The sequence below is a fragment of the Choristoneura fumiferana genome, chromosome 4 (genome assembly GCF_025370935.1).
Source record: "Choristoneura fumiferana chromosome 4, NRCan_CFum_1, whole genome shotgun sequence".
NCBI lineage: Eukaryota > Metazoa > Arthropoda > Insecta > Lepidoptera > Tortricidae > Choristoneura > Choristoneura fumiferana.
The window spans coordinates 1906727-1922276 of record NC_133475.1 but is presented as its reverse complement, the minus strand read 5'-3'; the positions used below and the strand labels follow the sequence as shown (position 1 = coordinate 1922276).

At 36.3% G+C, this 15550-nt stretch overlaps 2 protein-coding genes across 2 annotated transcripts in view; one reads left to right on the top strand and one right to left on the bottom strand.

The window, feature by feature from the left end:
* Ance-3 (angiotensin-converting enzyme Ance-3) overlaps positions 1 to 15550 on the top strand; it is a 186839-nt gene that overhangs the window by 35697 nt on the left and 135592 nt on the right. The window contains exons 9-10 of the mRNA XM_074086544.1: positions 3196 to 3439; positions 5714 to 5812. Of these exons, the coding sequence (XP_073942645.1) occupies positions 3196 to 3439; positions 5714 to 5812 (343 nt within the window). The remainder of the gene's footprint in view (positions 1 to 3195; positions 3440 to 5713; positions 5813 to 15550) is intronic.
* Positions 7004 to 8626, bottom strand: LOC141427265 (uncharacterized). Its single transcript, XM_074086543.1, has 2 exons — positions 8536 to 8626; positions 7004 to 8218 (listed from the first exon to the last, which is right to left on the bottom strand). The coding sequence occupies exons 1-2, from the start codon at positions 8545 to 8547 to the stop codon at positions 7145 to 7147; spliced, it is 1086 nt and encodes a 361-aa protein (XP_073942644.1). The 5' UTR covers positions 8548 to 8626; the 3' UTR covers positions 7004 to 7144.

The window sequence follows — 15550 nt, the reverse complement described above, 5'->3', positions numbered from 1 at the left end:
GGCTTCCATACAAATGTGATTTTATTGCCTTTTTTTGCTAATGTCTAATGAATCTTGTGTAGATGGTACGGAACCCTTCGTGCGCAAGTCCGACTCGCACTTGGCCGGTTTTTATATTACACTTAACTCGAAAACACTCAGCTATGACGATGAAATGGTCTAAAAACTCTTAATTTATGATTAAGTAGAGCCATAACGTATACATTAACTCAAAATTAGGGACAATTAATAAGTGTTAGCTATGGAGAGAGCTATGCTTAGACTTTCTTTGCGCGATAGAATCCGGAATACGGAAATTCGTCGAAGAACTAAAGTCACCGACATAGCTGGAAAAATATGCAAGTTGAAGTGGCAATGAGCGGGCCACATCGCTCGAAGAACAGATAACCGTTGGGGGAGAAAATTCCTTGAGTGGCGACCACGAACCGGAAGACGAAGCGTTGGCAGGCCTCCCACCAGGTGGACTGACGACATCGTGAGAATTGAGGGAAACCGGTGGATGCAGGTGGCGAGTTGTCGTTCATTGTGACGGTCTAAGGGGGAGGCATTTGTTCAGCAGTGGACGTCTTGCGGCTGATGATGATGATGATGAATAAGTGTTCCCAAAATGAATTCGATCAGCGTGAATAAATGGACACGAATGCTACCGCCAAGTTTCAAAACCATGTCTGATTTCGTCACCAATGGCAGTGGATCAGACCGGTTGATTATATCTCATGTTGTGCTCTAGATTGTCTCAGATATTTTGGTCAACTGTCAAGGTTGCAATATTTGATCTCAAACCATCAATGGGATTATTGTTGTAGTTCTCTTTGAAACCGCTGTTTTATTTCCAGGCTTTTTTTCCAATACGGGGGAAAAATAGGATTTTTTCAACACGCTCTTACAGTATGTTTGTATGTATGTTACGAAATATTTGAACTTATTTTTCACCCATTTGTTATTGTGGTATCATTGGTAATTATGAGAAATTATTATGATAATACTATAATTTGGTACCATCTATAGCTAGGCACTGGAACACGTAAGACAAAATTACGTAACTTATAGCCATGTTTGGGTTTGTACTTTGACGAAGAAAGGTACCAGGGTCTGATGATGGAGCATTCATTAGATTTTTCATACGATTTATATTAAAAACGTGTTTTTTACGGTTTCGTACCAAAAAAGGAAAAAAAATGCAAACTGTACCTACCATGTATGTATGTAAAAATACTTGATTGTACATAAAACACAAAATAATACAAAAGAAAACAACAAAACAAAAAGAGTACAAAGGCGAACTTATCCCTAAAAGGGATCTTTTCAAGCTAACCTAAACTAGAAAGGAAAACTCAAAGATACGAGTGTGTGTGCATGTATGTGTCTCGTTGTCTGTATAATTTCTTAATTAGTATGTATGTAAAAATATTTTTGTTTTGAGAGTAGCCATTTTATCCTTTAAACCTAATTATAGCAACTAGGCCGTGACAGCCATTCTGCGCATGCCCCAAAACAATGGCGGCAATTTTATTGTTTCATTTATTATCTTAAAGTTCACGAAATAAAGTGGCGTAATGTCACGTCTGTTAGTTTTGAATTTGTAATGTCATTTTAAAGGCCTTAATTTTTACATTTTAGGAAATAAAACCGGCCAAGAGCGTGTCGGACACGCCCAAAATAGGGTTCCGTAGCCATTACGAAAAAAATAAGTAATATTTTTCTAAGGATTTCGTATTTTATACGGAATCTTCCAAGTTTAGGTATATTTTATACCTTAGGCTGCTATTTACTCTTAAACTATTAATAAGTCTCATGCAAACTTAGACGTTATAGATTTCCTTGAAAGTTTGATATTTACTACCATCCTGAATTTTTTCAAATTTATCCACTCACCGGTTTAGATTTTAGAGAGGGGGGGACTCTCGAATTTAATGAAAATTTTCACTTTAAATTTGAATATTTTGCAAAGAAATCACTGAATCAAAAAATAAATAAAATATAATAATCAAAAAAAAATCGTAGCAAACCCCTAAAGGTTTTAAAAGAGCTATCCAACGATACCCCACACTTTAGGGTTGGATGAGAAAAAAAAACACCCACACTTTACGTCTATGGGAGGTACCCTAAAAAAATGTTTTTTAGTTTTTTATTAAACCATTTTGTTAGCATAGTTTACATATTATATATCCGTGCAAAATTACAGCTTTCTAGCATTGATAGTCCCTGAACAAAGCCGCGTACGGACGGACAGACAGACAGACAGTCAGACAGACATGGCGAAACTATAAGGGTTCCGTTTTTGCCATTTAGGCTCCGGAACCCTAAAAACACTAAATACAAAGTTGGCAAGAAAGCTTTTACAAAAATTTATTCCGATTCATTCTTCCTAACATTCAGTCGATGTCTTCATCTATCCTTTTTCCATTTACAGCTACCATGCAAAACTATAAACCTAGCTCATAAGGACGGCGTCGATTCTTTAATTTTAAGAAAGAAAGAGAAAAATATTTTATTTACGGTTCCAAGTATCATCACCGAACAAAAAAAATACACTTGAAATATTTTACAAGTCTCTGCACTGTAATGGTAGTGACACCTCTTACCGCCAAAAAATAATAAATAAATTCATTTGTTTCGGGTAACTTGGCCCATGCAATTAAAACCTTACAGATTAACATACATTATTTTTATATCTAATTTGGTGACAAAACGGCGAAAAAGAAAATAATATATAAAAAGTTTTTTTTTTTAGGGAAAAAGGGTCCACTCAGTATTTGAAAGTTATCCAAGTAGCTCATATCTTATTATACTCATAAAACAACCGAAAAACATTGATCCGAATGCAGCGGTAGCACACACACACACAGTCTTACGCTTTATATCCTTTTTGCTCTGATATGAAGGCTAGGCTAGGCTGGGTTAGGAAGGTTTCTTCGCCGTCAAATTAGATAAGACTACGCCGCTTTTGAAAGTTTCAATTTTATGTGTACTAAAATAACGTTTCTACCTAAAGTAACCTAATTTTATCGAAACCACCCTATTATACTTAAAATAATTTTCCTAGTATCGTTCGAAACTCGAAATAAAAGATCGTTTTTTTTTCTTTCTCATTTGAATCTTCAGGGATACGAAGAAACCCGACGAGTTTCAAGCGACATTATCATTCTGATTGTACTATACGGTACTCAATCTTTACCCCGATATTGTCCACAGGTTTCCACGAAGCTATCGGCGAGGCCATTGCCCTCTCGGTCTCCTCCCCCCGCCACCTGCAAACTCTGGGTCTGATCCAGCGCTCTGTCACCGATACTGCTCATGACACCAACTACCTGTTCACTCAAGCTATGGACAAGCTGGCTTTCCTTCCATTCGCGCTGTCCATGGATCGCTGGCGATGGGACGTGTTTACCGGAGACGTTAGGAAGGAGCAGTATAACTGTCATTGGTGGAGGCTGAGGTTAGTATCGTTATATCATCAATATAGATGTACAGGTGATCGGTTTAGCATGATATCAATATATTATCACGTCCGGGTGCAGAATAGTGGTAAGAGACTAAAGCAAATTCAGGCTAATATACCAGAAAGCAGATTGCATAAACAAATCAGCTTGCATCTCATAAATGTTTATAATTCATGTGCGAGCTTATATATATTTTTGTTCATGTCTGGACATTCTTATAGAAGTCTGTCATTTTGACAATCAAATATATATTTATTTATAACAAAAAGCAATAAAACAATACATTAAACATTTAAAAATATGACTATGTACAAAAAATATATGGCCTAGCCTAACCTATAAATAAAAAATCCCTCCTAGGTCACCGTCGCTGTTCATTGTGCCCAGAAGGCTGGCAGCATTCCCGCGTTGTATCGCAAAGCTAATCCTTTGCCCAAAATAGCTGCCAGCCCTCTGGTCACCTGAAACATCAATGAGGCACACGGATATCTCTTTCGCGATATCGCGTGCGCCTGGTCCCCACGGCCCTATCAACAAACTAGAATGGTAATGCTAAATGAAAGTCGAAAATATGACGATCAAAACTAAAAAATATATTTATTTGAAATGATCAACTACTACGAGTAAAAAACTTTCTTTCGTATTGCATATGACTGGATCTCGCTATATTAGATGCACATTCGTAATCAACCGAATAGGGGTATCTAATAGCAGAGAAATCATACAGTAATCATAGCATAAGCATGCTACATCACAGGAGTCCAGACACTGCGCTTAAGTCATAATCCATTGGATAACCGCTCGTAATATTGAGTGATTATGCGTATACGCATGCTTGAATGCTTCATTTAATTATATTCGCGTTTCTAGGTCAACCTGTTTGTTTTGAGATTGATCGTTGGATTTGTTGCTGTGCTTTTTATGTAGATGATTTGTTGTTGAATTAGTAAGTAATAGAGGGCACGTTGTAACAATATTTTTTAGAACAATATTTCTGGTTTCCATAATAGTTACTACGATGTCTGTGATACGTTAAAATTCAGTGAACCATGACACTAATTTGAGCAAAGCTATTAGGCTTTTTCAAACAACTTTTAACGCTGTATCTATTTCTAACTCTGCAAATCTGAAATTCAATGTTGTTGTTCATGAAATAAATCTTTCTTTCTTACTTTTTGTTTTGATCTATCATCGCCTTAAAGACTGCAATAACTAGAGCATTTTGACAAAACAGATTTAATATCAATGACCCATTGACATAGGACAGCTTCTAAACACCTTATGCAAAACAAACGGTTCAAAACATTTGGTTTAGGTTTAGATTAGGCACACTGTCACCTGATAATTTCCGGTACTTCCAGCTATTTTTATGACCCTTCAATCAGGAGTTTCTAATCTTTTCGATACTGTGTCTCCCTTTACAGGTTGTAAGTAATTATTTCATGACGCCCTTGTGAAAGTAAATAGACGAATGTAAGCCCTAGACAGAAGAGCGTCGCGACGCAGTTTAGGAATTATTACCTTTAAACCTCTTACCTCACCTGTTTGTCAGACAAATTTCCTTGCAACGAGTTTAACAATTGGTGTCCAAATATCTTTGCTCTGCTTAAGATTTTTGTCTTTCTGTTCTGTATTCTGTAAGTTATATGAGTACAGTCTGTGGGCTCTCCCACTTCTGTTCTTTCTCTACTCTTGTCACCGGCAACCGTCACGTCTTTATTTGTGTCTCTAATTAATTTTCTTTTCTGCAATATACCACTGAATCAAGAACCAGAGTTTTCAATCTACAGTCCACGCAACTCCCAACACTTTCTTTTTCTCTCTTCTTGTATCTTGAAAAGGCACTTTTTCACAAAAAAATCGTTAAATCGTTGAAATACGTCGTACGATTTCAACTTGGACTTTTTAACTTATTAGATTTATTTGCAATATTGAAGTCAAGAAAGAAAGAAGGAAGATGGAGCGACGAACTGCTTAAGATCGCGGTATCGCGGTGGATGCGGCAAGCACAAGACCGGTCTAAGTGGAGAGCCTTGGCAGAGGCCTATCAATGTCCAGCAGTGGACGTCTTTAGGCTGACATAATGATGATGATGATTGAAGTCAAGACTGAACAGCCTAAAACTTCATCCTATAGCGGCTAGTGTGCTCGATTTTAAATCTTGTCCCTTAGAGTAACTTAGTACCCAAAAGTAGGAGAAATTAGAGAGATGTTGCATTCATGAATAATTGTGTAGCGAAATTTTGCTAATTTTGTTTTTTTTTTTATAGGGAGCAGTACCAAGGCATCAAGCCGCCAGTTCTTCGGTCCGAGTTGGACTTCGATCCTGGCTCCAAGTATCATATTCCAGCCAACATTCCCTACATCAGGTATGTGCCTTTTAACATTCTTCCTAGTCAAAGCTTTTCTTACTATTATAGTTATAAAAAGAACTTTTCAAACACCCCAAAAATTTAAATACATACCTATCGATATTTTTTATACTTTGCCAAATAATACTTATTTCTAAATAATAATATCAGTGATATTTATATCTGTGATTGAATAATAACAAGGAATGGTTTTAAATAAAGAGAAACATTATACGTTAAGAGACTGCTAAAAATAAGTAACAAGCAAAGAAATTAAGCAGATATCGTTAAATAAATGGGCGAATTAACTCTGCGTTGCAAACACATACGTAATATAATTATTTTGTTTTCACTAACGACGCTTATGAAAGAGAAGCTTTATTATAATGCAATTTAGTTACTTAAAGATAATAAGATACCCCAGACTTTGTCTGTATTTTTTCAAATCATTTCTACAACCAGACATGTACGGTACAAAGACATGCACTGTTTAAAAAAAATGTTTTGTCAAATCAAACACTCATCGTTGAAAATGACTTGGTACAGATTATTTACTTCTGCAAACAGACAATATTACTGCAAAATGTGATGAAGTAAACTCGTAAAATATATGCTACTATAAGTTTTGTGTAAATACATATTGATCGAATTAGACCTAGTAATTGTGAAGCAATGTGAGTGACTTAATCTTACAACTATATTACCAATGTCACTAGTTTATCTAAGCGGCATAAATCAATGTATAATTCCGAGACACTGTGAGCTAACCAGTCGTTTAAAATTACGCAAATGTTACGTAACATCCTTATATTTAGTAATATTGAGGTTTAACTTAGCCAGGTAACTCATGTATGCATAATTGACCTCATGCAACAGCTGTTGTTGCGCTCCCACGAGTATAACGGTCGCGAATCGTAAAAGTGTTGGCATCTTGGCATGCGTTTGCGACTATATCAATTTACGTGCTTGGAGATGTTTGTTACTGAAATATACTCTAGGAAAAAATGATTTTTCGCGGTAAGAGATGAGACAGCATCCTGCATTGATTTAAAATAGTTTTACTGATGCAGATATCTTTTTATATAAATTAAATCGATGAAACTTAAAGTTGCGCCTTACCATTTACCAATCGTGCGGTAATAAACATTTAGTGACTACGACGTTTCTCTTGGTGTAATAGCGGACATTGGATTGGAAAAAGAAGTAAAATTTAAAAAAGATATCACGTTTTTAATACTCTTCGTACTATTTACATATACACACGTAGCAGTCGCAAAAACTATACAATACTTAGCTGAGAACTAAACAACAAGTTAACATTTACAAGCTAATCAACAAAGAGATCAGTTCTTAGTGGTGCTCGTGACCCTCGAAGCCGCTGAAGTCGTAGTGACCTTCTCCGCCTTCGCTGTGGCTTTCGTGGTGGGTTTCATGATGCTCATGGTGGTCTTCCTGGATGACGGGAACTCCGACCTTCACCTGGTGGGGTACGTGCTTCTCAACGTAGTGAGGCACGTGTTTCTCAAGATGCACGGGCACTGGTCGGTCTACTGGGACATGCACAGGCACGGGCACTTTCTTCTCCACTGGGTAAGGGATGAGTTTCTCCACCGGGTAAGGTGCTGGGTAGGGAACCTTGACGTGGTAAGGCACGGGCTTGTCAACGTGGACGGGGACTGGGTTGTCAACATGAACCTTCACGGGGTAGTGTACGATTTTCTCAACGGGGTACGGCACTTTCTTCTCTACTGGGACGGGCACAGGCTTATCAACATGCACTGGCACTGGGTTGTCAACGTGAACCTTGACTGGGTAGTGGACGATCTTCTCAACTGGGTAAGGAACGTTTACCTTGACGGGAACCTTTACCGGGTAGTGGACTTCCTTTTCAACCGGGTACGGCTGGGGTACTTTCACTTCTACTGGGTACGGCACGTGCTTTTCAACGGGGTAGGGGACTTTCTCGTAAACCTTGACGGGTACGGGCCTATCAACATGCACGTGCACGGGGTAAGGCACTTCCTTCTCCACTGGGTAAGGTTTCTTGATGTATTCAGGTACTTTGACGACTTCCTTCACTGGGTAGTGTACAGTTTTCACGACTGGATACGGTGCGGGCACGTGAACCTTTACCGGGTAGTGGACAGTTTTCTCCACGGGGACAGGGATACGTTTCTCCACTGGGTACGGCACTGGCACTTTCTTCACCGTGGTGATGGTTTTGTGGACTTCTTCGTGATGGTGTTCGTGGCCGTGGTGTTCGCCAAGGCTCTCGTGGCCATGGCTGCTGAAGTCATGCCAGCCGAAATCGGAGAGTCCCCGTTTGTCCTGTTTCTTTTCCTCTACCGGTTTCTCAGCCTTCTTCTCAGCCTTCTCCTCTGCCGTGGCTAGGCTGATGGCCACGGCCAGGATAAGGGTGGATCTCTGTAAAATAATAATAATAATTAAAAAAAAATAAGTTAAATTTTTAAATATTCAAGTCATTTTAAAACAAATTGAACACATTTTTCTGTCACAAACTGCTGTAAAACAGTAATAAGAGTACTCATTAAATTTAAAACAAATTTAAATGTTATGACACTTTGATTCTGTATCTATATCTGTATCGTTTTCCAAAAACAAACACTTATATAACTAACTCCGAAAAAGAACACTAATTCGAAATTCGTATTCACACGTCACAACACTGCACTTCACTTGTTTTTATTTTTTATTTTTATTTTGTTTGTAAAATTACTAACCAGTATTTTCATAATCGCTTTGCCTGTCGTATAGCGAATGCCACGATGGAATGTGTTGAGTGTTCACAGCGAGCCGCCTTTATACCGGGTGCAAGTTACTCCGTAGATGAGTGTTGTAAATACTTTCGCTCGTACAAACTCGGATTTCATGTGTGCGTGGATTTTTTTTCAATAATATTAGGGCGGTTTTTCAACAGACTGGTTTTTGAGATTGTGATGGTTAAGAAATTAGCTTGGCTAATGTTGATTATAATACTGTGTTGAAAATTATAGATTCGTCTAAGTTTGGTGGTATTATATCAATCTGTAACATGTGTGATGATTTCAATGAATATTTTGGTCATATTAAGCCCTCAGATTTAAATTTTACTGTCCATTATTTATTAATGATAATACACACCTAAGCCACAGATTTTATATACATGGGTTTTAAAAGTAAACAAAGTTTTTGTAGAGTTCAAAAATTTACTTTACAAAATAACTGACGGTAAAAAAATCTTGGAGATACAGGTATTACTTATACAAAATTGTTGCTGTTTGTCCTCGGGTCTTGGATGTTTGATATGTATTTAAGTATGTAATTATCTATCTATATAAGTGTTTATCCGTTGCCTAGTGTCCATAGTACAAGCTTTGCTTAGTTTGGGACTAGGTCAAATTGGTGTCAAGTGTCCTATGATATTTATTTATTATTTGTTTATTTATTGTATGGTAAATTGCTTGTCAACAGATTTATTTTAATAATGCATGATATCATTTCAACACGAACTCCAGTCATCTATTTTGTCACTTAATTAAGTAATTATTCGCGATGAATTAAAATGTATAGAAAATTCAATTCAAAATGTTATCCAAAACTTTAAAATACTCTCTCTAGTATAGTATGTATTTGTTTCTCAAACTTTCTTACTGCCAGCGCTATTATATTTATAATTTTATAAGTATTTATGACTGTATATTTCTGTAAATACACATTTACCTAGGATGGTTTTTTTTTTCAATAAAAATAAAATAAATATCATTGGACACTTCACACCAATTGACCTAGTCCCAAACTAAGCAAACCTTGTACTATGGATACAGCAACGGATATAGTACGTATATAGATAAGATCACTTAAATACTTTGAACATCCAAATAGTCATTAACATTGATTATTCATAGCGATCAAATTGCTCAGGACATCCATCGTGTACAAATAAATCGGAGCACGCTCTCACCACTGGTAGCGTAGCAGCCATAATGTCCAAAAGTATGGGACACACTAGAAAACTGAGCTTTATTTAAAAGGTTTAAGGTTTAATCTCGAGTTGAGTGCGAAATAACATTAGGTAACACGTAATAAGATTCGACTTTTCGTTTTTGACAATCACCGAAAAGAGTACCAACTTGTCAGTGATCGTTCCGTCTCTTTCATTTGAAGCCTGACGCCTTTTTTTCACATTTTTATTTAGTTATTTACATTGTCAGAATTTCGGATTAACGGATTTCCTTTTAAATATGGCTTGAATTGGCCAGTATAATTACAATATAAAAGAGTTTTTATTTAATTAAAAAGGTAATGACATGTGCATTTTGCACCAAGAGACTGAAAATAGAACACCGTTCACGTTGTATTAAAGATGACTAGCTAACTAGATAATTGGACCTTATACGGTATATAATAAAGTCAATTTTTCTGTGGTGTCCCATACTTTTGGATACTTTGGCTGCTACGGTACTAATGTCGGCTTGAATGTTATAAAGTATTTGACGACGGGCGTGCTCCGGTATATTTGTACACGATGGATGTCTCGAACAATTTGACCGCTTTGACTGAGTCACTGGTAATGACTATTTTGTATGTTTCCAAATATTTGGTGATCTTGACTGCTACGTACTATATGACGCTGACTGTACTATGGATACTAGGCAACGGATAAACATACTTATATAGATAAATACATCCTTAAATATATATTGAACATCCAAGACCCGAGAATAAACATTCGTATTATTCATACAAATATCTGCCCCGGCCGGGAATCGAACCCGGAACCTCAAGCTTCGTAGTCAGGTTCTCTAACCACTTGGCCATACGGTCGTCAATTTAATGCTTATTATCATCTATTTTATTGATCTTAATAAACAATAAAGTTTTTTTTTAACCTAGCTTCTCCACTTTGCTGTTCGCTTGCACTTATTTATCTGAGAATCAAGGTAAATTAGCGTTGTACATATCAATAACCTCCGCAAAATAACGCCTGAATCAGTCGATTACCGCTGCAAAGGTTTTTAATCGAGTTTTACGAGTATATTTAAGATTTTTGACGACCAGATGGCCTAGTGGTTAGAGAACCTGACTACGAAGCTTGAGGTCCCGGGTTCGATTCCCGTGTCGGGGCAGGTATTTGTATGAAAAATACGAATGTTTGTTCTCGGGTCTTGGGTGTTAATATGTATTTAAGTATGTATCTATCTATATAATTATATTATCCGTTGCCTTAGTACCCATAACACAAGCTTTGTTAAGCTTACTTTGGGACTAGGTTTAATTGGTGTGAATTGTCCCGTGATATTTATTTAGATACAAAATTCAAATATCAAGACGACATTAATACTCGTATCTAAAGCGTGTTATATAACCTTACCAACATAAAGTTGAAAAACCCCCGACTTTGTCATTTCAGTTCAATATCTCAAAAACGGCCGAACCGCTTTTTGATGTCTAAGAACCATCGCTTGAAAAAATGCTCTCAAATAAAAAAACCGCATTCAAATTTTTTTTTTTTTTTTTTTTTTATTTATTTATACAAGAAATAAAATAAAGTTCACAATAAGTAGCTTAGGAAGCGAACTTAAACCGAGCACAGTTTTATCTGTCGCTGCATCGCTTAATACTAGACTACATTTAAATAAATAGGTACATTTTAGTAATTTTGTGCCATAAGAAAAGCCAAAAATACACTACATTATTATTTTTCCTGCTGGTAGAAATAATGTTTTTAGAATTTTTTTACTTTTTTAAATCGGTCCACCCGTTTAAGAGCTATGATTGCCACAGGCAGACACACAGACACACATAGCGGTCAAACTTATAACACCCCTCTTTTTGCGTCGGGGGCTAAAAATTAATGGCTAATTTTATCTTTATCATCATGGACAAAGGATGTTTGGTAAATAATTCCGATCCACATTGGCGATCGCCTACTGCAAATAGCGAATCCATTGTGTCAAAAATGCAGTTTTGAACATGACTATACCGTGAGACTTAATCATATTAAATGATATTGTAACGGATAACACACGTTTTAAATCGAGTTCCTAGCAAGCAGGGCTACGAATTCGCCCGAAACATTTCAAGCTAAACTCGATTTAAGACGTGAGTTATCCGTTACAATATCATTTAATAAAAAGTACCTGGGCGACCGAGCTCCGCTCGGGCTAAAACTCGGTATCCAGCGTTTTCCCAGCGATAAGACCAAGCTAGATCGATTTGTCATCCCCGAAAACCCCCACATACCAAATTTCATCGAAATCGTTGAAGCCGTTTCCGAGATTCTGATACAAGAATTGCGTGTTTAAAGGTATTATTTAGATGCAGTTGTATTAAATACTTGGTACTTAATGTAAGTCATTTTATTACGAACCTAACATTGTAAATCTGTTTTGAAAATGTATTTCTTGCCGGGTTCTTTTCAACAGAGATTTTTCCGAACCGTGGTAGATTCTGACATTCAAAAGTGGTTGCCGTAGCCTAAATTAAACGAAAATATTTTGACTAATTTACTTTGAATAAGTGGTATATTTACAAAATAAGCGTAAAGTCGCTTTTTATTGTATTGAAACATTCATCAACCATAATTAATCTGTATTATTTTTATAACATCGTGTACAAAAAATAAGTACGTGTTTTTTTATTGATTTTTCTATGTGCTTTTGTACATTATTATGACCTTGACATGTACTCCATTCATCACGAAGATTTACGTGTAGGTAATCATGGGTCAGTCAACTTTAATATCTGGTTGTATTGTATATTTTTCCATAAATGTTCTATTTGAGTGAGTATTTATGAACAGTTTCACTAATGACTGTAATTCCGTTAACTGGCCGTTTTAAATTGGACTTTTATGACTGTGAAAAAGAAAAATGGCGTAGTTTGAACCATTAGAGCTGGCAATTGAAATCATATAAATGCCCATGGGAATTTTTGAAAATAACATCATGTTTACATTTACGTGGCATAAAAAAAAATCTAATCTATCTATAGTTTCTCTTCAGTGCTGGAAAGATATATCATACTTATATTTAACTTTAATCAATATGCCTTACGGTGTCTAAGACATGACGACCGGATGGCCAAGTGGTTAGAGAACCTGACTACGAAGCTTGAGGTCCCGGGTTCGATTCCCGGCCGGGGCAGATATTTGTATGAATAATACGAATGTTTGTTCTCGGGTCTTTGATGTTTGATATTAAGTATGTATTTATCTATATAAGTATTTTCATCCGTTGCCTAGTATGGATATAGTACAAGCTTTAGTTAGTTTGTTACTAGGTCAATTGGTGTCAAGTGACCCATGATATATTTATATATATAATATAAGTTTCATCTTGTTGCACCAATTGACCCGAGAACAAATATTCGTATTATTCATACAAATATCTGCCCCGGCCGGGAATCGAACCCGGGACCTCGACTCACCTTATATTGTGACTCAACGGGACTCAACTTATATTATGTTACAGTTAATCCTTAAGATTGTTTTATTGGAATCTTTTTGTATTTTTTATTTCAATTCCAATTATTTTTGTTACTTTTACGGTCATCCCGTAAATCCACATCGAAAATACAAACTGAAATACATATAAATAAATATAAATATAAATATCACGGGACAATTCACACCAATTGACCTAGTCCCAAAGTAAGCTTAGCAAAGCTTGTGTTATGGGTACTAAGCAACGAATAAATATAATTATATAGATAGATAGATAAATACTTAAATACATAGTAAACACCCAAGACCCGAGAACAAACATTCGTATTTTTCATAAAAATATCTGCCCCGACACGGGAATCGAACCCGGGACCTCAAGCTTCGTAGTCAGGTCCTCTAACCACTAGACCATCTGGTCGTCAGCGTTTTTCTGGTTTTTCTATGCATCTGTATTTCAGTTTGTATTTTCGACTTAGTCCTTAGTTCATTATGTACTGCTTAACTGACGTACCAACAAATTAAACGATACAGATGTAATCATAAATTACAAGTCGCGATCTGAATAACAGCCGTAACTAGGCAAGTTAATGGGTTGCACTAACGACCAGTTGCATAGGTGGTGTAGTAAACTATTGGTTTAATTACGGAAGTCTGTTTTGACATTATGTTAATTATCATCGTAATATTAAGGTAATATCTTTGAGCGTTTATTAATAAAAGTATTGTAGCAGTGTGTGGGGGTTTTCAGATTAAAATGTACGCCTTATGTATGCCTTAGTTATCCTTAATTTTGCATACAAAATGTATTAGTCAGTTTTGTCCATACAACATGGAAGGTTAACTGCGTCACAAAACTGACAGATAAAAGTGGGACACTTTTTTATTGCTTAAATCGATAGTGCTCGTTATTCTGAGTAGAAATAACCCAAAATTTGTAAGGTTTAAAAATAGTACCGGGTACACTTTTTTCTGAAAATGCCCGTGTACTAGTTTAATAGCTACTGCTAAAATATGAATATGTGATGATAAATTAATAATCACAAGTTTTATACAATACAATACAATTATTCTTTATTGTGTACCATAAATAAGTACAAGAAATTAATATACAAAGACAAAATGAAGGGGTTTTTCGTCAACTATTATTAGGTAAGTTGTAAAGCCTACATAGAGCTGTGATAGTTTCAATAGTAAAGAATTAAAAATTAAACGTGTACCGCTATCTGGTATAAGATGACCCCGCTCTGCAATTATTTTACTTAGAATCAGGGCTCTACATTGCTACTGTACCTACAGTCAAATTAAGGCCTCCGCTAAGTCGCGCGCGTTACGCACAGTCTTTTACCGTTTTCGACGACCGGATACTCTAGTAGTGAGATAACTACGAAGTTTAAGGTCCTGGGTTCGATCCCCGGTCGGGGCAAACTATTTGTATGAAAAAAAAAATTGCTTATTATCGAGTTATGGAGGACGGGCTATTATGTATCAAAATATATATTTATCGATACTAGCCTAGCACCCATAATATAAGCTTGGGACGTGACATGATGTTTTTTATTTAGTTATTTGGGCTACGAAACCCTTCATCATCATCCCAGCCTATATACGTCCCACTGCAGGGCACAGGCCTCCTCTCGGAATGAGAGGGCTTGGGCAGTAGTTCCTACGCGGGCCCAGTGCGGATTGGGAACTTCACTCACACCGTTGAATTGCCAAAACACACACAAATTGCTTAGGCAAGGTTCCGAAGACGCGGCAACGGTCTCTCTCTGAATAGCTGAGGTCCCCTGTGAAGTCTACTAACTTCTTTGTCATTTATTTCCTCATAACTACTTAGAGCTTTAATTTTACTACAATATTTTGCATTGTTGCCAAAATTACATAAATGATGCCAAATTTCAGCTCAATTGGATACATAAAACTGGTCGGAAAATTGTGTGTAAATTCTGAAACCTTTACGAACTTAGGAAAGGAACTTTGCAAGTTGTTAAAGCTTGTAAATAATAATAAGAGATCCAGCCTCGTTCAAATGATTGATCAAAGTTCCATAATAAATAAAGATTAGAAAAAAAAGTTTGAATTATTTTTGCAAGAACGAACCACTATGTATGTATGTATGTATGTATGTAACCATCAAACATCGATATTTTAAGCTAAATGATTTCCCTGACTGACTACCTATGCTATTGTCGTTGTGTCACAATCTCATACCGTTTGCTCTGAATTCAATCAAAACACCCTAAACGATATAGAATTACACTAACGTAATAATTATACTAAGTAGCAAAATGTGATAACATTTATATTTTTTT